This window comes from Manacus candei, unplaced genomic scaffold (genome assembly GCF_025592945.1).
Source record: "Manacus candei isolate 608988 ecotype Guabito, Panama unplaced genomic scaffold, ASM2559294v1 h1tg000017l, whole genome shotgun sequence".
Taxonomy (NCBI): domain Eukaryota; kingdom Metazoa; phylum Chordata; class Aves; order Passeriformes; family Pipridae; genus Manacus; species Manacus candei.
Genome location: NW_026138065.1, coordinates 4,074,990 through 4,099,986, shown reverse-complemented (window position 1 = coordinate 4,099,986; position 24,997 = coordinate 4,074,990). Strand labels below are relative to the sequence as shown.

Below are 24,997 nucleotides of genomic sequence, written 5' to 3'. Positions count from 1 at the left end.
AGGACAAAATCAGAGCTTTTCAAAGCTACTAAAGAGATGTGTAAATAGCTATAAAATCAAGACAGCTACAATAGCTGTTTAGTTTTGTTATCTATGTATTATATGGTTCTCTTTCAGATTTCTATCGTCCACAGGAAAATCTAAAGTCACTTACAGCTGGATTAGCTAAGATTACTTCCTTCTTAAATATCAAGGCCCTGTGAAATTTCATCAATTTAAGAAATTTAAAAGCACTTTTATTCTCATGTGGTATAAACAGAGGAGGTGATATGTTGCCTAATAATAGTAAACTTTTAATTGAAGCACAGGAAGTTTCTGAAGACAAAGCACAGGTCAAAGTGTTAAGATGTATCATTCCTTCCAGACAGAAATTTCTTAACAGCAATATGTAACACTGAAGAAACAAAATAGAAACTGAAGTAGTTAAAACAGGAAGAAAAGGGCTAAATAGCAACATGAAATGCCAGGCAAGACTTAAAACTGCATGGCTCACAATATGACAATATAGACATACCAAAAATAACAGAACAGAAATATCTATCTTTGTCATTAAGAAAACACTATTGAAGTTTATACACAAAATCACCTCACATTTAAGGTTTCTCTGTTCATGGCATGCACATTGCTTACATTAAGATCTTCAGAAATGCTCTTTTCTTCCTAGTACTTTGCCTGTGTGTTTTCTTCTGCTTCCCAGTATATAACAATATTTGCTATATAAGGATAAGTATTTCAAGCTTTTGCTTTCAGTGGTAAACTTTTCTATGTGCAATCCCTATAATTTAAAGCTATTGAATTTTTATTTGCAGTATTTTATGAAAAATGCTAATTGTTAGCTTTGCAAAATGATGCATCTTCTTGTGAGCTCCCAGAAACCCCACCTCCACATAATCTTGCTTGACATGGCAGTGATACATGGAAAACATGATGGGAGAAGATTAATCTTCACATATTATTCAGGAACTCATTTAAAAAATTTATTAATGCCATGCATTGATTGCAGTGGAATCTAGAATTCTGGATGATTCTTAAATACCCTTCAATAAAAAAGCACCAGATTTTCAACTCACATGTTTATTCTCTTGTGACCTTTTTATGAGCACAGGAAATACCGGTTAGTTTTTTCTTGAGGTGAAAAAAATATAGGGCAGGGGGAAAGGTAAAGGACAATCCTAAATAAATAGGTACAATTCCATCTTCCTTCAACAGAGGAGAGGTGTAATTTTACTACACTTTTATTATACTTCCATATTCTGGCTTCTTTGTCATTATTTGAAGCATTAATAAAACAATTCAACTACACTGGCCATTTCAGGACTTTTTCCCTAGGGCTATTCATCTGGTACGAACTGGAATTCATTAAGAAAAGTTGATTTTTTTTCCCCAAAATACTTTCTTTTCCCTAGGCTGAAAACCAGGAAAAAACTTTGGAAACTAGAGGTTTTTCACTTTACAGATTACGCCAAAGTTTCCTTTTCCTTTACACTTCAAATTGAAACTAAGTAACTGTGAGCATTTTTCAGATTTTATCTCAAATAATAGTAGGTGTAGTTTAAACAGTGCTAGACGTTGCTTCCATCTCCAGTTTCATATTAATGGTGTGCATAGCAATGGATTTGAAGGTCCATATGTTATCATACATAATACATATATATATATATACATCAAAAACCTACCATTTAGCAATTGACATGAACAAGTTACGTGACAGAAGAGAAAAAGGGACTACAGGTTATCCTAATGAACCAAGGTAGGTTGTCATTTTATGGCACCAACACATGAATTTGAAGGAAGAAAAATCACATTTAAAAAATGCATATAGATTACCTTGCCCTGAAGGTGAAGATTACTGCGGATGACATCTCGTACTTCATCTTCAGTATCTTTCTGCCAATATATTACAAATCATATAAATTAGGAATAGAAGGTAATTAGGAAAAGATATGATTCATTAAATGCCAGTCTTGGGTTTCATCAGATGATGAATAAAACTGACAATGTGGAAAACTGAGGAAAATCTCAGAGACAAATCTTTTTGAATCAGGCCAGAACTAGCTACATCCAAGCTTGCAGTAACAAATTCTGGATGGTATCATACATATTTGATCACAGAACACACTAAGTGCAAGTCTGAATTAAAATTACTAGTATACATATAACCAAAGTTTGACCAAATAAAACCAATAACACGAACACAGCCTTCTCTGATTTGATTTCTGTTTCTTTTGGAAATCTTTTATCCTGTATAACACTCAATTCAGCTGTCCAAAGGTCATAAAGTGTATAAAGTGTATAAAGGGTGTATAAAGTATCACAGCCTGAGAAAGGAGTATATTCCACATTACAATCACATTATTGCATTGTGATTTTATACCCAGAAGAATCACTTTTAAATTAGTCTACCCCTATAAAAACTCTTGCATTCACATGAGAGTGACCAAAAGGAATTAGTTATGATATTGGGCATAGAAGTTAGGAAACATCTAGTCCTTAATTTTATTTCCAAATTCAAGCTTCATAAAATATAACAAACTCAAGTTAGCATTAAAAATTAAGAGAGAAGAATAATTTTTAATTTAATAATGTCATCTTTATTCATATACTGATCATTTAGAAAATAAGTATGACCAAACTGAAATGTTTTAAGCCATGAGAACTACATGCAGATAACTATAAAGGCACCCATTGTGCCTTTATATTACAGAATTATAGTCTTGTTTCTCTGTGTCACACTGTAAGACGAATACAGGGTGAAATATTCAAATAATTTCCCTAGTAAAATATTTCTACCTTTTTCAAGTGCAAAAAGAGCACCTACCATGCTAAATCGATTTTTGGCCAGTGCAATTAGCTCTTGGTCTCCAGGAGCACAAATGTTTAGGCCGATGGGCAGTAATCTCTTCAGTGCTGCCACAATGAGCGAGGTCTGCATAGAATACCGGTCACCTTTTCGCTTCATCTTCTTCCTCTCCTGGTCAGAAACTGCTGCCTGCAGAATAATGCCAAGATGAAAAAAAAAAAATCTCATACTAAATAAAAGAATTGTACTAGCAACTTTGTACTTGTCTCTGGTTTGAAAATCTCCTTATCACCTGTACAGGTGCAACTATATCTAATGGAACTGCCATTATTTCATTGCCAACATTTTGCACCTATACCTGTAAGGTCCACTGTGTTTCTCAAATGACTATGTTTTGAATCTCAACCCAGGGTTTTCATCAGATCTTGTTACAAAATCCACTAACAAACAAAACCTTCCCAAACAAACAAACACCGCCAAAAAACCCAAACCCTGCAAAAAACCAAATTCACTAAAAAAAAACCAAGTAAACAAAAAAAAGCGTTTCTTTGGAGTCCTCCTGTCTTCTTCCCCTTTGCAACAAGAAAAATATAAAGATCTTTACACTACCTTAGACATCTTAGATTTGGTGTCACTGATAAGGAAAGACATGTTGTTGATTTCATTTTGTACCACAAAGTTCTGCTCTTCCCTTTTGAAATTCTGGAAATATACAGATCTCAGTTAGAAGCATTTATATAAGGAATCTATCTAAACATGTCTTAAATAAAAATTTAAATTAACTGAAAATCTGTAAAATCCATAAGATAAGACAAGAACAGTAAAAATTAACAGATGATCAATAATGTCCTTGAATTTCACATTTATTTACATGGTACAGCTAAGGTGGTTGTATGTTTGGGTTTTTTTTCCATGTTAGAGAGAAGGAAATGTTTCTCTAGCTATTAAACAGACATGATAAAAGTCTCACTCCTCCTCCAATTCAAAATAAAAATATTGTCTGGAATTTTCTTTACCAGTAAATATTCACTTAATTTTTGCCCCATTATAAATTTCCACTATATTCAGATACATAAGAAAATTTTTAAATAAAAGACTGAACTTGTGAATACACAAGTAATTTGATGATCCAGTATCTACTGTATATAACCAGTTTTTATGAACAGGGGTGTTTATATTAAATCTTACAGTTAAATTCAGGCACAAGTACAGAATTCAAAACAAATCTTGTTTCCCAAACTTGAAAGAACTGAAGTTATGGCAAAAAAAGAAATTTAGTATAGCCAACAGTCCATACAGAGATCTAAAGCCTGAAAGTATTTAGTCTCTTTTGCTGTTTTAATTCTTTGTGTTCCAGTATTCACTGCATCATGTGCCTGATTATGTCTGGTTATAAAAAGGCTATAGGGTCAAAAGAACTGAAAAGAAAAAAAAAATAAGGACTCAAAATAATGAGCTTAATATATTAAATATAAAAAAAAATTAAAACACCCCAAACAAACAGAAAACCCACAACAAAAAAAAAATTAAAATCTCTAAATAAAATACCTACAATTAGTGTTACTATGCTACAAAATACCTATCAACTCTCATAGCTACTCTGCCATTTCGAAGGTGTCAGAAATGTGAAAGTCATTAATACCTTCTCATCTGCAGTTTCAATTATGTCATTAAACATGTTTTACAAACATACTTGATCTACTTGTTTAAAAACCTCATTAAAACAAGTATTTATCAAGGAATTACTTACATGAGACTTTGACCAGTAAATGAAGACCTCAGCCACCATGCGGAACAACTCTTCTGCTTCAGGATTGGGCTCCTTCAGCCATTTTGCCCTAAAATTTGGTAAAAGGATGAAAATGCGGATGATTCTCACTGTCTTTATGCTTTGAAATCAGTTTACAACATTTTACAAGGATACATGTCAACAAAACCAAGCATGCATGTTTTTAATCCTTTCTGGTAGCAGTGGCTTTTTGCTATCCTATTTCAAAACCCTGAAAATCCTTCTACATTAATCCTAGGTCTAATCCAATACATTTTGATTGCAATTTTTTTGTTTTGTTTTGTTTTCTTATGAAAAAGATCCCAGCTCCTTCTAAAAGTCACAAAGCATTTGCCTGAGCAGTTTCAAGATTGTCAGACTGAGTAAAAGCCACCTTAATTTAGTGCTAGGCATATCAAAGGATAAGAAATTGTATCAATAAACAGGAAGGTTTTATGAGCTTCATTGACCTATTCCTCTCCACATACCTGTTATAGTCCACAAATCTAATCAACAAAGGGTAGAAGGCATAGAGGTCCCGTGCCAAAGTGGTGAACTCATCTAGGATGAGCAGTTCAGACTCCGACATGTCACCTCTGCCTTCTGCTCTTAGATGTTCTTCATCCGATACAACCACTGCTGCTTTTTTCTTTAATTTATCCATCAGTGGAAGGAAGTGTGTCTTTAAGAGCTGTGGCTTCGCTTTACTTATGATGGGCTGGGAAAACACTATTTAAGGCAATGAACATTATAATATATACCTTGCCACAACATATAAATAAAAACTTTTACCTTTTCCCACTTTCTCGAATCTCATTTCTAGGCTACAAAGCAAAATCCTGCCCCCATTGAAATCAGCAGAAGTTTTGCCCAGAATTAAATGTGGTCAGGATTTTACAAAGTCAATTCAGTTTGTCACTATGAGGGCAAACTAAGCTTGCAAGATCATAAATCTTGAAATACCTCCTTACTGGTATTCTGTCAGCATGGTATTTGTCTACATAGTTTTACTGAGCAATGTAGAAGTTGTTTAATGGTATGTGTGGGTGGATACACGTATAGATAGGTACATAACACACACAAGTTTTCTCAGCCACTGGCCTCCCTTTTGAACGTTGCTTTTTAACTTGTGCGAAGTGGAACTGAAAAGCATTCCCTGGTTATTTGAAAAACCTAAGGAAACAGTCTGCCTGTATTTCTTATGCACATTAGGAAGGCTTGTATGTAGACACAAATGAGACGACCATTCATTTCAGACTCATTAGCACAAGCTTTTGCAAATCTACTCATAAGAAAAATATGGAAATTAGCACTGGGACCATTAGTGCAAAACCATTTGTAATATATTGATTAAAATACAAAGAATTTGTCAGTTACCACCTATCCTTAAACTACATTACATTACTAACCCTCAAAAGACTAGGAATTCAGAGTGCTACCATGAATGAAATTACTATTATAGCAAGTACTGGAAAGTCATAATAAAGTCTAATTGAAAAATCGAATCCACACCACTGAAGTGACTTTTCCTTGGGGATTGTAACACTGAGAAATAAAGTGGTTTTAAATAAATTTTAAGGTGTTATCACAATGATGTTAATGTAAGGATTACTAAAGTGACATGAACATTTTATTGTAATGGATATGTTAGATATACACCTTCACGACCACATTTTAAGGATCCAGCACTCACACCGAATAGCAAAGAACTGTACAATGCCTGCAAAAGAGAACTTGCTACATAATGAAAATGAGCTAAATAACTATAAGTCCTTGAATTCAGCATATTGCAAAGTGCATATGTGTATATTCTGGGGAAAAATAAATAGTCTAATGTACTTCTTATATTACTTATTAAGAGATTAAAACATATTGCTTTTTCTTTATATTTAATATTTCCGGTTCATCAAGATTTTTCATGGTTTAAAAATGTAAAAATATGAGTCTTCTTCTACTTCAGCTTTAACACAGTAAATACAGAGTAATTCAGAGTGTCCGTGTGTATATATACATTCTGAATACACACACGTTTGCTTGCTTAATTATTTATTTTTGCATCTTACCTGCTAATCTCTTCATCCAGGCTCCTTCATCAATACCAAGATTGTTATAGATGATTTTCAATATGTTACCCAACAGAGTGTTCATGTGCTCTGACGTCAAGGCTGTGCAACACATTTCAGCCTTGTCAGGATTGTTTTCCGGCCCATGCTCCCACCAGTGTGACATGTAACTACATAGCATAGGCAGTATTACTTCCATGATATGTGGCATTTGTGTGTAACGAATACCAGATTCTGCCAGTTCCACGATTTCTTCCATTAACTTCACCAAGGAAGGAATATTTGGGCAAACCTCTTCTACACTAGTAGGTAAATTGAGAACTATTGAAAAAAAATTCCAAAAATCAATAAACTAAGTCATAGAAGGAAAGTAATTTTTTTTTGCTATTCAATACAATTTTTGTTTTCTATTTACATTTACATTCTGATCCAAAGGAAAAAACCCAAACACAACAACAAAAAACACATAATTTCATACTTTTGGTCAATAGACTGTTTATATGAAAATTCCTATAATTAAAATAATTCCTACATGAAAGTTTTAATAATGCAAATGTTATGGAATTAATTTGGAGAAATCAGATGTGCTTTTCTATATTCAAAATAAAACTTAAATTTCAAACTTTTTTTCCAATATAAGCTTTGCAGTTGAGGAAAGAAACTGATACAACGAAATATCTCTCGACACATCAGATGAGACCTGGAATGCTAATAGAAGAAAAAAAAATCATTGCCTGTCATAATGAATTGAGCAGATCCAATAAACTGATTATAGAGGTGAATGACTGATTGTAAATGTATACTTTTGAAGTTATTTCAATTATTAGTTCTTTCCTCTGAAAAGGCACTGCAGTTGCCTTTATTTTTGGAGGCAGTTTATTTCATCTACAAATAAATATCTGTAAGCACAACCACTAGCTCTGTCCAACATCCTTATATACACATACAATGACATACATAGATACCTATAAATCAAATATTTAGCCTGCAATTGGTAAATATAAATGTCTGTACCAATATAGCCTAAGGCTAGTCTTTTTTGAAAAACATCATCTTCTCCAATACATTTTACATGGACATCACAGTGTCTCCTTAAGATTAACGCAATTTTTGAAAATAAATTCAATTTTCTGTTAAAAAAATCATTGAAAATACAGTGGATTTTCCTTCTAGGTGTAGTAAAATAGCTAGAATATATATGGCAAGAATGCATAGCTGTTCATATTTTCAAGTTAAGATACTACAGCTCATTGGAGAACAAATCTGGTATGACGTCTTTTTTAAAAAATAAAGGTGAAGTTATAAAATGGATGTCGTAAACTGTCATATTATACAAACATACTGTCATGTATCTGCATCTGTGATATAATTCACACTCAGCATATATGCAGAGCTTGTACACTGCTACTGCAACTTTTATTTATTGCAGGAACAGGTTGTGCATATTCTAAAATCATGTTACAGCATAAGAAACATCAAGAGTAGAATAAAAAGGTATATGCAAAATAAACATACATGATATTACTGGAAGGTATCTGTACTGTCTTGTATGTCAAACAAAGTAAAAAAACAATTTACATACTACTCTGCAATGTATTTACTTTATAAAGGCATAATATGTAATTTATACAGCAGAGGTATTTTTCTTCAGTTGCAAGTATTTATATTTTAGGGACCCAATATTGTGTGCGCAAACTGAGGAACCAAAGTTACTGATAAGAATACCTAAGTTTATCATCAGATACATAAAAACTGAGATACTTAAACTGTGCAAAGTCTCTTCATTAAATTGATTCCAAAGTGGTATTTTGAGAATGGTATCTCAAAATTAAATCGGTAACCTTAGGAACATAAAATATTCAGTTTTACCAGACTTATCATTGGTTTAGAAAAGAAATACAGACAAGATATTACAAGAAAATTCTGGCATTATAAAATGTATTCAAAAATACATGTATTCAGGCAAGAAGCATTTATAGTGAAATAGTGCTTTCATAACCATTATGTGAGTTTCTAGAAATACCTGCTCTGTCTCTCGCATTCTTGGTATTGTAGATTGAGTAGATATTATGTTTGTTCAAATGAGTTTCCAAAAAAGCCACTGGAAAGGCACCTGAGAAAGCAGCCAAGCATTCTCCTAGTGCTGATCTTTGCCTGTGAATTAACAAACACCAGTAAGTATACACACCTTTGATCACAGAATAACAGAATGGGTAAGGCTGGAAGGGACCACCAGCAGAGTCATCTGGTCAGTGGTGCTTGACTACACCTTGGGGTTTTATTTTAAGATGAACACATTTCAAAGAGATAAGCCACTATATTATTAGGATCATCAGCACAAGAACAGGTAATAGAAACTGAAGTCTAGCAACCCTCTGGTAATATATGAATGAAATGTTAAGACATAAAACGTCAAAGGTGGCCTACTTAGCTTACAGAAAATGAGAAACATGCAGGGAAAAACCAAAGTAATTTTAACAATGCCTTCTGTTCTATTACTTTCCTCTTAGCTTTACTGACTTTATAATCCCTACCATTAAGACAAAGCAAACAGATAGAACACGAGACCACAAACATGTATCATTTCATTTGAGAGAAATAGTGACAATCACTTTCATGCTTGGTCTAGTATGAAAGTTCTTCAGCAAGTAAAAACTGCTTCTAATGATCAATAACTCTGAAAGTTTTTCACAAAAATATTGCTTTAATGTCTTCAAATATATGACAAGATTTATTTGATAATCAAAATTCCTTCAGTGTGTCAAAATTTTAAAAAGCCTGTGTCTAGTAAGAAATAAGTGAGCCCCTGTCACTTCATTTGGGTCAATTAAAACTATTCTTTTTGATTTCCAATTCAATTGATCAGATTTTAGAGAGCTGAGATATTCCTAGCTGAGGCCGAGTCACACAGGTGGCAGATATCCAAGAGAACTTGAATCCAGGAGAATCATGAAAGGCCTCAAGAATGATTTTGTGATTTAAAAAGATTCATCTTCAGTCTATAGTTTATCTCATTTTTGGAGATTTTATTCTTTCTAGATCTAACTCATTAAGCTTTATATTTAAATCTAATTTCATTCCCATTGTTATTTATACTATTTGTTCCTTCTTCCTTTTTTTTCCTTTTCATTAAGGAAATCATGAGCAAATCATACATCCATCACATACACCTAAAAAGAGCATGCTATATGCTTTTCAACTGCAATAATGTTTGTAGACAACAACATATAAAAATAGTCACACTGAAATATTTTGTCTTAAAAACAAATCCCATATAATTTATTTGCCAAATAGCAAACTAAGTTAATTTTATCTCCTTAATGAAATCAAGGAGACCTGTTTTTCCTCAGATGTGTAATTTTTAACTTAAGTATTGGTCCCAACCTTTCTTCATAATGTTTCCTGTGATGCTGCCACCAAGTAAGCAAAGGTATGTCACTGGGCTGCTCTGGAGTTATGCACAGGTGGATTTGCTAAAGGAGTATGACTCTCTAAACAGTGAACTTTCTTGATTACTGCTACCAATATCTGAAATGTATGAATTCTGTTTAGCCTTCCTTCAGAACAGTTCTAGTCACTATAGTTCAACTATTCAGTTTTAAGAACTGAATTATCTAAGTATCTCTATTTTTTGGCCTAACATGGCTTACACAGACCAAATGTAACTTGAAGGGGGGTTAGCAGATACACAGATGCATAAAAAAGCAATTATAAAGCCTCATTTCCCTGGGTAATTGAGTTAGAAAAGAAGTAGTGTTGTACAAGTGACAAATTAAATTTAATTTAGGGTAATAAGAAAGAAATATTCAACAAAATAAAACACTATAGAAGGAAGAATCATAACAATTGCTGAGCTGAATGACATAATTTTGCAATGTCTCAGTTGACCCTCAAATAGGTCCTATTTTTTATAATGTCAGATAATTTTATTTTTTATTTTTGTTTTAATTAAGAAATATATTTTGACAAGCATATAATGCAATATTTTTAGTGTATTATAATAAATGCAACTGCATTCCAATTAACATCATTTTTTCTCTCCTGATATCTTTGCAACAACAATCTCTTCCTATACTCATTTCTGAACTGCAAATTCATGATGCTAAATATAAACACAAATATTAAAACCAGAAGAACACTTTTCCTTCTTACCGCTCTACATAGATACTCTTGCTAGTTCCCAGAGCGTATAAACTGGCCAATATTCTATAACAGGAGACCTGAACATCTTCCACTAAAGAGAAGAAGAAAATGCTATTTATAAAGAGATTTTTTTTTGCAATTTCCCTAGAATTAAAATACATTTCCTTCTACAATAACTGAATTAATAACATTAAGATGTCAAAAGCAATCCATAGAAATCACTCACTAAATACAGAAAGTCTTTGGACCACTGAGTGCTATAGTTTTTACTCAAAACTTCCATTCACTTCAATTATCATGTTAACAGTTAAGACAGTAAACATATTTCACTAGTGCATTAACTTTCTGAAATTAATGGCATACCAACTCTTTACACGTGACACCTTTACAAATAGAACACCACTGTACAAAAGAAAGGAAATCCAGTGAAACAAATACCTAAATATTTTAATCAGAGTTTATATTTTTTTTTAAATTTAGGCACAGATACTAGCTAACAGCATGTACTTTGTTTACATTTTACACTGACAAAGGATTAAAAAAAATAATCCTTTAGTCCTTATGAATACTTCATCAAAAGAGGTTTAAAAATTATCAAATACTTCAGCCACAAAAATGTGAGAATAATCTTAATATCTATTTGAAAAAATGCTTTTCTAGTGTACTCTGCAGTAATACAGTAACAGAGTAAGTACCATCAAGAAGGACAACACTCCCATTCTTGCCACAGATATCTTTCCTAGTGTCTCCTACACTGCTAATATTGTTGCCCAACTTGCAATGAAATATTGTGAGTAAAACAGGATAAGACTTCATGGGTTGGGAGAGCCTACAAGCTATTGTATCAAAGCTACATGGCTTAGCCCTTTACTGTACCGTGATTTTAGTTCAGATCATCTTGGAGTTGAGTGTTTTTAAACAATAATAGTAACCCGAGGTACACCTTCGTACATGCTACCCCCATGGAGTACTCTGGAGTACTGTACCTAGTACTCGTAGGTATAAGTACCAGGTCAAGATGCTTGTACAAATAAGATAATCTTATTCTTAACAAGACATAAAGAGAAGCTGTGTACAAGAAAAAATAGCCTTTTCATCTATGCTCTAGATAAAATAAATAGGCATAACTTAAATAATTTATTCTTTCTCAGTTTATGAAGTCTAAATTGGGTGTTTTACACCAGTGTGATGCAAGTAGAATAGCTGATAAGTGATAAAGTATACAAAGCTAATTATTAAGTTTTAAAACACGGAATACAAGAGATCAAAAACTATACAAAGCTGATGTCTAAAACAGTGGTTTATGATGAACAAGTGAAGTATGTGAACTCCACAAATACTTTTTCTGCACACTATCACAGTCTCCAGAATTTTACTGAAATAATTTAATGACAAAAGAGGATGTTTATATCTCATGACATTCAAATCCATCAAGACAACTGCAAATTTTCAAAGAGTTCTTTTAAGGCCATACTTTTTACAGAATCTAAAAAGAGAAAAAATATAACTTGATATTCTTTTCCACCAGATCCTTTTCATGGATTTTCATAACTGAGTTAGCTCTACAGAGCAGAACTGCCTCCTTTAGTGCAGTATGGATAGTAAAATTTCTGTGAGTTCCTAAAATATATAAAACTGAACCTTTATGTGCAGACTGCAAAGTCTGCAAAATGTTGTCTTGCAGATACTGTGTTGGGGAAAATAAAGAACACAATATGCTGTATTCAGAATCTCTACAAAACCCCCATATACAGGGTCTCATACACATTCCCTTCTCTGGTGCCTGAATTCTTCAGGAGCTCCTTCCACTTTTCCCTTTTCCTTAGAATTTAAGATGCACCCACCCAGATTCCCTGCTAACTGAAACTGAGTCAAAGTGCATGTATGATGGTATAACATCATTCTTGTAGTATAACCTTATTTATAGACAGAGAAAAAGCAAATTAACTTGCACAAAATGACTTCTCACAGAAGAAGAAAGTCATGTTAAATCTATGGTAAAGTTATAAAATCAATCCTTCTTTCTAATCACAGCCACATCTGCTTTAATAATTTACATGATGTCCACTAAAACCTGCAGACTGTTTTTGGTTGATTACAGCAAATTCTGTCAAAATGACATAGGATTTGTCCTTCTCTAACAGAAATGAGAGTCTAGTAGCACTTACTACATGATACGACAGATATTTTAGTGGTATGGCCCTTCTACATACATACATGATAATATGATGCATGATACATACATATCAAATCTTCCCCAAACTGGTGCTGTCCAATATGCTCAAATAATGAAGATAGCACTGGCAGGAGAGCAACTGTGGTATAATTAATGATTTGTGTAACTCCTTTTGGTTGATTTCTGCTGTGTGTAAACTGGCCTTGCTTAAGATTTTCCATTGTTTTCTCCAAATCCTCAGCAGCATTGTCCAAAAACGCTCTCAATGCCATCCGAACAGATTCCAGACCAGTTTTCATCACAGTCCTGTTCATAGCATGCAAAAAGAATGAAAAAGAATATTCTATTAGACAAGCATGAAATAAAGTTTAGTCTCGGGTGATATGAAATAGATAATAGAGATCTGAAGAAAAATCATCTTTTAATATTGTAAAATCTTCTCAAAGCAGAATAACTTACTGAAATCAAGTTTCATAGGTATCCTGTAGAACACAAGGATACCTTATTTGGTTTTCTGCTGAGAAAATGAAGTCCTTTAAAATTTATAAATTTATTCATTAAATTTCAGAGGGAAAAAAAAAACACCTAACAAAACCAAGAATGAGAAAGTCTGAAATTTCTGACTCTAGAAAGAGAAGAACTATCTCAAGTTAGAACTCAAGAAGTCTTCTCAACCATGACAGTCATATTTCTGTCTCCAAAATAAAGGCAATCAAAAAGGAATGAGTAAAAATAACCACATCTGTTTAAAAATTAAAATAAATAAATAAGTAAGTAAGTAAATAAATAAATGCATTGATTACATAACTCTAGCACCATAATATAAAGACATAATTCAGGAGAATTATTACCTTATTTGTTTTAACTAGCTCAATTACAGAAATTCTTTGTTTAAGGAAAGTGAAACCCAGGTGATGTTCTTTTGTAAATTTAGTATTAGTCCAGTTTTTCTCTTTGGTTGTTCATTTTAAAGAGTAAATATATATAGTTTCAATGGCAATCTCTTCAAACTTACATGTTACCTCTATGAATTCCCTAATCCTATCTAGAGCTATTTTTACATCTCTACCAAGAGCTAACTTTGTGACCTCCACCTTTATCTGTATTCCATCTGTACAACTGCATAGAGCATGGACAATTTAAGACCAAAAATCCAAGATATTGCAACATAAAGGATTACCATGCAGTATCTGAACCATATTAGTGACCATGGTCATGACTACCGCATAGCAAATGGAAAGTAAAACTTGTCCATTTAAACCACTGCAAATATACTGAGAAAAAGAGCTATCTGTGTGTAATACAGTCAATTTTTGGGACTAAATGCAAAGTGAAAAAAGTTACCTTGAAATTTCCATGGAGATAGTTTAAACTACCGTATTTTGTTTCACAGCTGCAAAGATCTAAAAATCAACTATCAGCACAGATGGTTGAACGTATAGTAAACAGAAAGCAACACATTACCCTCCAATATATCAAGGTTTTCTCATCTGTAAACCTAACAACGGGTCAGGCAGCTCAATTTAACTTAAAAGTAACACTGAATTCTATGTAAAGTGTCTGGGTTGTTTTGGGTTTTTTTTTCAAATAAGAACCTGAATTAATTTTGCAAAGACATTCTGTGAGACAGATTTATTGAACTTCGTGTCCATTTAACTCCTGAATTTTTTGATTAAACTGTGTAAGCAAAATACTAAAATATTTCTAATTTTATTGCAGTTTTAAGAAAGTCACAATTAAAACAAGATGAATTAATAGCCAGCAGTTTCTGGACGCCATTGATCCATACCAAAGTTGCAAATGTAACCTACAAATAGCGTCCTGTCAAAGCATAGTAACTAACCTACTTCACAAGGGAAATTCTTTTCAGCATGGTAATTCCTTGAGTGTTGAAATTCAGTAGCCTTATACAGATAGCACAAATCTGACTGCACATTATACTCTTTATTCTTGATTTTCTTTGTACTTTAGAAAATATAATCAGTATTACCTCGCATCCAAAGTCTGGCCCAGTATGTGAAGACAGTTGACTATTGATGTGGCATCATTTCCTAAAAAGGGGCAAAAATGAACCACCAATTAAGCTGAGCATAGTGTGTAGCATATCGACACTCCGCTACCTGTATCTCTGCATTTAATGAAAGAATAAATGACATAGCAGAAGAGCACTGAACTTCTGCATAATTTTAACATTCAAGTTAAAAAACATGCATTTTTTTGTCTTAGCGTTGTTTACACAAATGCAGTAACTAGAGCCAGTAAAGCATCTCTCATCAAATAGCTGAGGCAGTCAAAATGGAAGCACTAAAATGTGGGGTTAATTAAAGCTGCAGTGTATTGTCTGGTTTTCATTTGTTTTCTATAAATTTTGCTTCAATTAGTTCAAGTTTGTCTGAACATTTATCTTCCTCCTCTCAGTAACAAAAAACCTGTTAATTTTCAAAAGTTGCTATTGCAGGAAGAGAACATTTATATAAAATGCCATAATAGAAGTTAGTTCCCTGGTGTTACCCATAGGCTGCAGCCATTTATAGCTTGATTAGATGTGGTTCACATGAGTAACAGTCTCTGACATAATACACATATCCCATAATATTTTCCATTATTTTTTCATACTTATGTAAAAATAGGACTTATGCACAACATGCCTTGTATGCATACATATCCCAAAATGTTGCCTTGTACAAGCCTCTTTCCTCTAAGTTCACTTTTTAAATACAGGACACATGTAGGCTACAAAAATCTGAACCACAGCTTACCTAATACATTCTTTTTTTGAATGAAATTCTGCAAAAATAGAACTGCCTTTTCTTGTGTCTCTTTATATTTAAATTTTCTCAATTAATAAAAAAAGTAGAAACTAACTGAAGGTTTAAGACATATTTCTGTAAATACTGTGATCTGCATACAGTGACACAGTGCACTATACTTTCTTACTGGTGGTTATTTCACTTAAAAATACAAGCAAACATACAACTAAAATTAGTAACTCAGTGAAATAGAGATTTAAAGAGATAAATTGCAAGGAAGGTGTAGGAGGTTTGTTGTAGCACTGAGAAACTGTTCTATGCTGCCAATATTAGGAGATATTGCCATGGTGTTCATCCACAGCAGATTAAACAAAACTGAACCACAACTTCCGCGGCTGCCCCTAGTCAGGCCCCACCTTTTTTTCACTGGCACTTGTGATCAATACAAGGAGCAGATAAGAAAGCTGAGGTGACCTAAAACAATCCTACCAAAAACACCATTCCAAAGGATTCTTTTTGTCAGACCCAATTTTTTTTCCTTATTATTTTGTTGCTCTGGTGATATCAATGCCAGTGTTGATGCAGAGAGTGCAAGATTGTGCTAATGACAGCAGGTATGAATGGAATACTCAAAGTAAACTGGACTTGGATTGTGGATTAGACTGTCATAGAATCATAGAATGTTTTGGGTTGGAAGGGACATGACAGATTATCCAGTTCCAACCCCCCTGATCAGGGGGGCCAGGGACACCTTCCACTAAGACCAGGTTGCTGAAAGATCCATCCAACCCCGCCTTGAATATGTGCAGGGATGAGGCAGCCACAAATTCTCAGCAACCTGCTCCAGAATAGAATTCCTTACTAGAGATTTAAACCAAATTGAATCAAACTACTCATATAAATGTGCTTTTTAAATGGAGAAAACATAAATTAAAATGCTCAATTCACCAGAATTATGCAATAAAATATTTCAATTTCAGCCAGTAATAATAATGAAAATAAGTCATTACAGTCTTCCTGATGCACAGCTACAACTCTCAAACAGTAAACTACTGGGGTCAAAATCTACTTTCACAGTGAAAGAAATAATGCTTCTATGTTGAATTACAATTCCATAATCTAAATAACAGTCTCAGATATCGAATGTGATTAACTATTTAAGTTCCCTCTGGAAGACTTGAATACTTAATTTCCCATTTTATCAAGACTTCTATATACAGCTTAAGCTACATGACTTTCACTAATGATTTTCATAAAGGCAGCTGTATATTCAGAAGTACCATTCAAATTCACAGTTATATAAAATACCTACATATCCAAACTATATAGCATTTTGTTATTTGTTATAGCAAACTCTCCACTATCCATAAAAGGTGAAACTCTTGCTCACTGAAGATGCCTCCAAAATGCACAAATAACTTTCTAGGCCCCAGCTGTACTCAGAGGAATCCTTATGAGCATTTCCCCCTCTTCTACACAGTCCTTGTCTTTGTTGGAGTAAGTGCAACTCTGTTGATCAGGTTTTCTAACATGATGCAATTCACTGTCAAGGTAAGGCAAACTGTAAGGTGACTTATGAATTGAGTTAGTAGGTCCACAGTAAACAACCCAACCATGCTCCACAACCTTATGGTGATCTTGTCATAATTAACAGAAAAACCACAGCGTTGGCATAAAGATTTTCTATTCTTTTAGTTACTGCAGTATAGGAAAAGAGTTAAAAAACAAACTGTAGCCATAGGGAATAGTCATTTGATCCTATCTGACTTATCTCCTACCACTTGAACCTAGCCAGACAACAGGAAATAAGAAAGCTGAGATGTGGAGTGGAAAAGATCTTTTCTTTAGTACTAAAGAAAGTTACGTTGATTTTTTATTTCAACTGTGATTCATTTTAGAAAAAAAAGTCTGAAAGTCAAATGTACACAATAACAAACAAGATTTACAAAATTTTAATAGTATACCTGAGGTATTTCATTCTTTGAAGAAGCAACCTAGGGTATAAATCAGAACTTATGCGTAAGCTTGTGACATATTCCACCTTTCAGAAAAAGCTGCAACAATGCCACACAGCTGCAGAAATAACTCCATTCCTCCTATGATCTTTTCACTTTACATGGAAATCCAGTCAGCTCATCTCAAAACATTTAAAAGCGATATCCCAAAATAACTTCTGATCTTTCTTCTCAGTTTAATAGTTTTCATAACAGTCTATAAACTTTTTAAACACCACACTGCTGCAGCAAGTTCCTTCCCTTCAAATTGAATGAAATATGCAGGAATTGAGTTAGATGCATGTTACCTTAATCGAATTCTAATTCACTAGAAATTACCCATTTAGGTATGTTCATGGATGCTGAAGTTTGCACTGCATCCGTCACAGAAGCTATGTATGCATAGGATGTACTATTCCAACTCTCAACTCATGGCATAAGAAAAAATTGCAAAGTAAATGACTTCAATTAAGTGATTTTCACATGGCGTAAGACAAACACAGAGCTCCTGCTAAAGTCACATAATACCAGAAAGATAGTACACATGCGTATGTGGAGTCAAGCAGATCTGGGAATATTCAAGAATTCCACAGAACATAACTAAGCATTTCAGCCCACTTCAAATTTTCCTTAATGACTTTCCAATACAAATGTGCAGTTTGGTGATGTTTTTCCCAAATTATTTAGGATAAAATAATGAATTAGTAATTGTAAGTTATTCAGCAAAATTCTTTGGTAGGATAATGAAATCCAGATATTAGTTAAGACCCATGGAAAAGTAAACAAACCCCCCCAAACTGATAACTACAGAAACTTTTTATTCCCTCTAATAAATTCTGTGATCTACCAATCTAAATGATTAGTGGTCTGTGTAGACCATGCATTTCTGCCATGCAGCATGCAACAAAGCAGCACATAACACAATGCAAAAATGGCAAAGAAAACCAAGTGATGGCCATGCTAGTATTTGTCAAGGGTCTCCTTACCAAACAGTGAAATCCTATGCCTGACAAGAACTCCAAGTTTGCAGAACAGGCTGAAGACAAAAGAAAAACAAAAGAGAAGAGAAGAGAAGGGAGAAGGAAAAAAATAAGGGGGGGGGAGAAGAAAGAAAAAATAACAGCTGATATATGAGCAGGAAAAGCAACATGATGTCACGCAGAAAGAATCAACTGTCTGAGCAGAATGTGGGACAGAGTACTAAAGAAAGAGTTTTTAAGTGCATATCCTTAACAAACATGGTTAAATAAGCACATATTATAATTAAAGAAACAAAAAAAAATTAAAAGCAAAGCTTTTAATGTAAAAGCGTCCCATAAAATAACCCACAAGGAAATAATCATCAAAGTTTTAAGAAGTAAAATGCAATCATTGTGCTATGCAGGATACCACTGACAATTTGAAAATGAAAGGTAAGGGAATCAGATTAATTGAAGTGAGTGATGGCAAATGTTTAACTAGTTCAATTAGGATCTTGTAAACTTGAACACAGTAAAAATTTCTTTTCAAATATGTTTCTTTTTAAATATTTAACATAAGAAGTAGCCTCTAAAATGTTTTAAAACAATAAAAATGAATATGAACAATGTTTTTATTTCACATGTTTGAACTAATCCCTGTGCTGAGCAGTGCTCCATTGAGAACAATGAAGAATGAAGTTTCGTGTTAATGCTCTGAAGCAGGAGCAAACTGCCCTACCCAAACTGACCCGGCCTCCAGATTTGGGAGGGATTTGTTCAATCTTCATGAATTCTTCTGTGTGAGAATTTTCACCAAGAACAACATCCATCTTGGTGTTAATATTTTACGCTGCAAACCCCCTTTATCCACTATCAATGGCATGAATAATATAACAACATTTTATTAAGCTACTTAATTATTAGGCACACTGGATATTTATTAGCCTCGCAATTAGAAGCAAAATATAAAATAAGCATGTCTGCACAGCTTATGGATGAGATCTGAACATGTTTTTCCATTGACAGACAAGAGCATGGCGTCAAATGAAAACATTTATGTCCAGAATCACAACAGCCAGGTTAATGTGGTATTGAATACAGCTAATGAGCCAGTGCACTTTAGCAACAGCAACTGCTCTATTTTAGAAATGAGTCTGTTTGGTGCATGTTCAGGGATCTCTGTTTACTTTTTATTCCATGATGCAGACATTTACTATATATTTCTTTATAAAGATCCTGGTTCACCAAGTCCAATATGAAAAGCTGAATAGAAGCATGTAGGCACCATGTAGATATTGTAGATATACAAATAGCTCACAATCTATCTTATGTTATGATATACAAATGTTATTCAACATTATATAAATGTTATTCAATTGACTGTACCATTCACTACTGATGCTCTGCTTTCACAACGTGAGACTGAACCTGTTACCTCCAATGTAATTAGTTTAGGTTAAATAAATAAATAAGTCCAAATGGCCAGTACTTAAATTGATGTCCAGAACCAATTTCATACAAATGCAGTAGTACAAGAACTTGTACCGTACTGTCAGATGGTCTAGTGGATAAGAAATGCAAAAAACCCAATCCTGAAGAGGCTGCCTACAAGCGATATGGAATATAATGCCACCATATTTCAGGAAGAAGTCTGACCCATATTTTCCAGAAAAACAGATCCGTATTTACTGTATTTTCTGAACATGGAATGGTATTTGCATATGTTAACACTCTCACTGCATTATCAATACCCAAAATTATACTCTTCCATAGCTTAATGAATGCAAGCTTATCTTCACTGGAGAAAGAAAGCAGCCAGGAACTGCTCTTAGCTTGAAGCAAATACTATGTAGGAGGTGCATTCAAACAAATCTAAAGAGAAAATTCAACAGAAAATCCAAAATTCATCTTTGGTAAGCTCCCTTTAATACTGTAAGGGGAAGAAAATGCACAAAAAATGTTGGGAATCTGTTAAAATATCCCAAAACAACCCTTCAGGAAATGGATCATTCAGTGTAGTTTCTATATCTTTGTGTCTTGATAATTAAGAAATAAATTGCTCATCAGGGCTAGCTATACCTATTATTCATTCAAGGTTTCCTTATAGGTGTTTTCTTTTCTTTAGCTGACCCATCTGGATGGTAGGTAACCCACTCAACTATGGTAGCAGCTCTGAACTTTATGCAAGGCTATATGTTCAGGAATCTCACACAGCTATAGAGCATATGTGCAGAAATCCTGAACCTCTATGCAGCAGGTATGATGACATATTTGACATTCCCGAAGTGTGGGGTTTATAAGCATGACTTAACAATTGCAAAAATACGGTTATCCAGGACATTACAGAAAGAAAAACAGCAGCTCATAAGAGTGGAAAATTATTTATATTCATGCATTTCAATAAAGTTTTTAAGCTCTTTGAAGAACACCATTCATATAAGCTGCCAGATCAAATTAGTCCATGAGATGATGCAGGGTCAAGACAGCCAGTACCTACTTATGCTTAGTATTGTTGCTAGAAACTCTTTTCAGTATTTACACAATCTTGCAAACCCTGCATGTCTGTATAACCACAAATTGGCTGTCAGCCTCAAAATACAGCAATTCAATATTCCATGCCCAATAACAGCCAAGAAGGCAACTATGATACATACATACATTACAGGTATTCAATAGGTCCTGTGTGAAGCTTGTAGTCCACCTTACTAAATGGGAAATGTGGGTTTCAATTCAATCAGAACTGAAATTAAGTGAAAACATATCTTAGAGAGATAGTCTAAAAAAAAAGGGTAACTTAAGGGAAATAATCAAGTGGGTATTTCTGTAATATTACTACTGTTATTACTATTTAGAAAACTAAAGAGCAGAAAGAATGCAACTCCCTCATTTTTCCTTTTTATGGTGGACATAATAATGATATTTACTGAATATCAGCTATAATATATGTTTGGCTTTTAAACCTACCATTAAATTTTGCAGCAATAATGATTTCAGTATATACCTATTTCCAGCAGTGAGAACCGATACATAATTGTATAGCCTGTGCCACAGACTTCCACAGTGTTCTATTGTGTGACACAGTGATAAATTTAAGGTCCCTGCATGATAAAATCATCACCACTGCCTTTTAAACAGCACATAATAGTAACTCTGCACTCCTCTCCATTTTATACAATGAATTTTCCTAACAGGAAAAGAAAGTGAAAAAAGTTTAATCTGTTTAAAAAAGTTTCATTCAGAAAAATATTTCTCTGCCTTCCACTTCTCACTTTCTCACAGTCAACTGCTGCTGTTTAAAGACAAACACATATATGTATAGACATTAATATTATTTTAAGCTTTACCTTGTCACCATTTCTTTCTCTTTATTAGAGGCATGGCCTCCACTGCTGAGAGGCCTACTTGCTGAAGATAAGAAATACAGGCGATGATTTTTAAAATACTGATCAATCAAAGGGAGCACAACCTGAAATTACATCAGAAAGAAGTAGTTATCTCAGGACTTTCTTTACAATGTTCTGTATCACTCTGTAAGTCACAACTAAAGACAGGAGGTTTCAAATAGGTTTTCTGTTTTAAAATCTCTATGTGCTTTTTTTCTTTAATGTCTATTCCTCTTTGAATTTATTTAGTATACAAGGCACTTAATATGTCATCACGAAAGGCAGCAGAAAAAAACTTTACATTACGTCTTGGTCTTGATCTGTGTGTTTATTCAGGAGGAGTACAAAGCAGAAAGTATAATTTAATTTTATCTCACAATTTCAGATTTTTCCCATACCACATAACCAAACACAACTATTACTATTTGTTCCTTTTAATGTAGGTTTAAGAAAAATTCACCTACAACTGTCAGCACACTAACAGCACTTAATTCTAGATGCTGTCAAATAAAACTCCCAAAACAACCTCATTCATTAAGGGCTTGTCCATAGAAGTTTTACTCTTTACTTTCTGTGATTACTATTACTCAGTACCTACTGAAGGTGTCAGCCACGAGGAGACCCAAAATAAACTACCAATAAGAAAACCTGAAATTGCTTCCTTTTTGGAGCATGGTTCACAAAAAAGTGGAATGCTATCTTGTGAGTCAGTGAACTTGGCAAATAATACCACATAGAAGTACTCTAAGGTATTGAAATTACAATTTACTGGAAGGATATCAGGGTTAGAAAATGCTACAAGCAGCGTATTAGACAGACTGCTATCAGCAGATCCAGGGAGAGGATTCTTTCTCTCTCTCAGCACTGGTGAGACCACCTCTGAAGTGCTATGTCTAGTTCTGGGCTCCCCAGTACAAGAGAAACATTGACACACTGGAGAGAGAGTCTAGTGAAGGGTCACAAAGATGATTAAGGTAATAGAGAATCTTTCACATGACAAGAGATTGAGGAAGGTGGGACGCTTTAGCCTGGAGAAGGCTCAAGGGGGATCTCATCAATCTGTATAAATATCTGAAGGGAGGGGGGGTATAAAAGATGGAGCCAGGCTCTTTTATGCTGTGACAAAACCAGAGTCAATGGGCACAAACTGAAACATGGTAAGATCTCTCAGACCATCAGGAAACACTTTTTCACTGTCAGGGTGACTGAGCATTGGCACAGGTTGCCCAGAGATATTGTGGAGTCTCTGCCGTTGGAGATACTCAAAAGTTATCTGGACATGGTTCTGTGCAACCTGCTCTAGATGACACTGCTGAGGAAAGGGCCCTTCCAACCTCAGTCACTCTGTGACTCTATGATGGAGACAACAGCATGGTTTTAAGACAAAGAAAGAAATAACTAATGTGACACTAACAGATACATGGCTGTGTTAATTCCAGTGACTGTTGTTCACATTTACCTGCCTGAATATTGTAAAAGAGAAAAATCTACAATAGACTAAGCTGGAAAACAAAATGTAGGGAGCTTATGGAAAATATCATATGAGTAGTTGCATATCATGGAGCAAGGAAATAACCAGAATAAAAATATAATCCTGTAATTTTCCCACATCTATACTTCATCCTACATTATTTTCAAGCTATTTTTATTACTACTGGTTTAATTAATGAAATAATGAATTTAACACTGAAAAATGCAACTATAACAATAACAGTCACTAAATAATACTTTCTCACTTAAATTACTCACAATGTTGACAAAGAATAAGCAAAGATATACTGTACTTTGGCAAAAAACTTGATTTCTTGTTCATATGGGAACTGCTCTCCTTTGCCTCTGCTGCCACCATCTGCAGAGAGAAAAAAATTAAGCTCCCTGTCATATATCCTAATTACAGTCTATTCTGCATTTTTCTTAGAAAGTGTACACTATAAGCAAATAATACTGGTCAGCTTTAGATGTAAATTTAAGATAACTCGAACACTATACACACTAGCTAAAGTAGCATTTTATGACTACCTCATGTGAAGAAAAGTAATAGCAAATAAAATGTGGAAAGAATAATTGTTCAGATCTCTATAAAAGTTTAGACATCTCATAGTCCAAAGAGATACGGATATTTTTGTGAGATAAAGATATGGTGCTATGTTTGTCTCTTCCTGTTACAGGTGATAATTTGAAAGCCTTACTCAGATTCTAATCAAACACCTTTCTCCAGTTGTTCCTAGGAGAAACAAAATTAATGAATTTTTTACTCCTTATATGTGGACTTCATCTAAAGGACAAAATTAACGGTTACATCTACCCAATTGAAATTTAAATTGCTTCACTTCACTATAAAAATTACTATAAAAATTACTATAAAAATCAAAACTGCACAATCAAAAAAATAAAATCTGGTACTATTTCTCCTTTATTTAATTGTCCTGTCTTTGTTAATCCATTGCGGGACTTGAATGGTATTTGTCCCACCAATGCTTCTAGTGTTTCAGTCTTTATTCATTATCTTTCTTGCAATTATGACAAATTTATATAATTAAGAAGGATAAAGCCATGGTAATCATGGTAATCTTCTGCATCAGCAGAAGAAGTAACCTGATGAGGTATCAAGACCAGACTTTTGCTAGTGTAAGTAACCATCATAGAATAATTCATAAATCTGATAATTTCCACTTTGAAACTAGATAGACTTTTGGGTGAGCATTGATTTAGTCAATCTTGATGTTCCTGTTACTGTCAATTACACCACCTATGATGACACATGACGCACAGTATATGTTGTGTGTCACTTATAACTCCCATGGTCAAAACATGCATCTAGCCAGGTTTTTTTGGCTTTTACTGCTCATGTAAGAAGCAGACTTGGGTCACTGAACTTTTATATCTTTTTTATCTTCACCAAAAGTAGGTAAAGTTAAATCCTTCATAGCACTGCTGACAAAACAAAGGTGTTTGTGAAAG

The 24,997-nt window shown here is 33.8% G+C and overlaps 1 protein-coding gene across 2 annotated transcripts in view; it reads right to left on the bottom strand.

Annotated features, from left to right (window-relative positions):
* The window catches only part of RYR2 (ryanodine receptor 2), a 389,904-nt gene that overhangs the window by 69,951 nt on the left and 294,956 nt on the right, over window positions 1–24,997 (bottom strand). For both annotated transcript variants that reach the window (XM_051783768.1, XM_051783769.1), the window contains 13 exons: window positions 23,821–23,885; window positions 21,998–22,119; window positions 18,681–18,730; window positions 14,941–15,001; window positions 13,018–13,256; window positions 10,784–10,865; window positions 8,655–8,785; window positions 6,632–6,952; window positions 5,057–5,297; window positions 4,551–4,638; window positions 3,410–3,502; window positions 2,819–2,989; window positions 1,828–1,887 (listed from right to left, as the gene is read on the bottom strand). In XM_051783768.1, coding sequence (XP_051639728.1) covers window positions 1,828–1,887; window positions 2,819–2,989; window positions 3,410–3,502; window positions 4,551–4,638; window positions 5,057–5,297; window positions 6,632–6,952; window positions 8,655–8,785; window positions 10,784–10,865; window positions 13,018–13,256; window positions 14,941–15,001; window positions 18,681–18,730; window positions 21,998–22,119; window positions 23,821–23,885 — 1,724 coding nt within the window. The remainder of the gene's footprint in view (window positions 1–1,827; window positions 1,888–2,818; window positions 2,990–3,409; window positions 3,503–4,550; window positions 4,639–5,056; window positions 5,298–6,631; window positions 6,953–8,654; window positions 8,786–10,783; window positions 10,866–13,017; window positions 13,257–14,940; window positions 15,002–18,680; window positions 18,731–21,997; window positions 22,120–23,820; window positions 23,886–24,997) is intronic.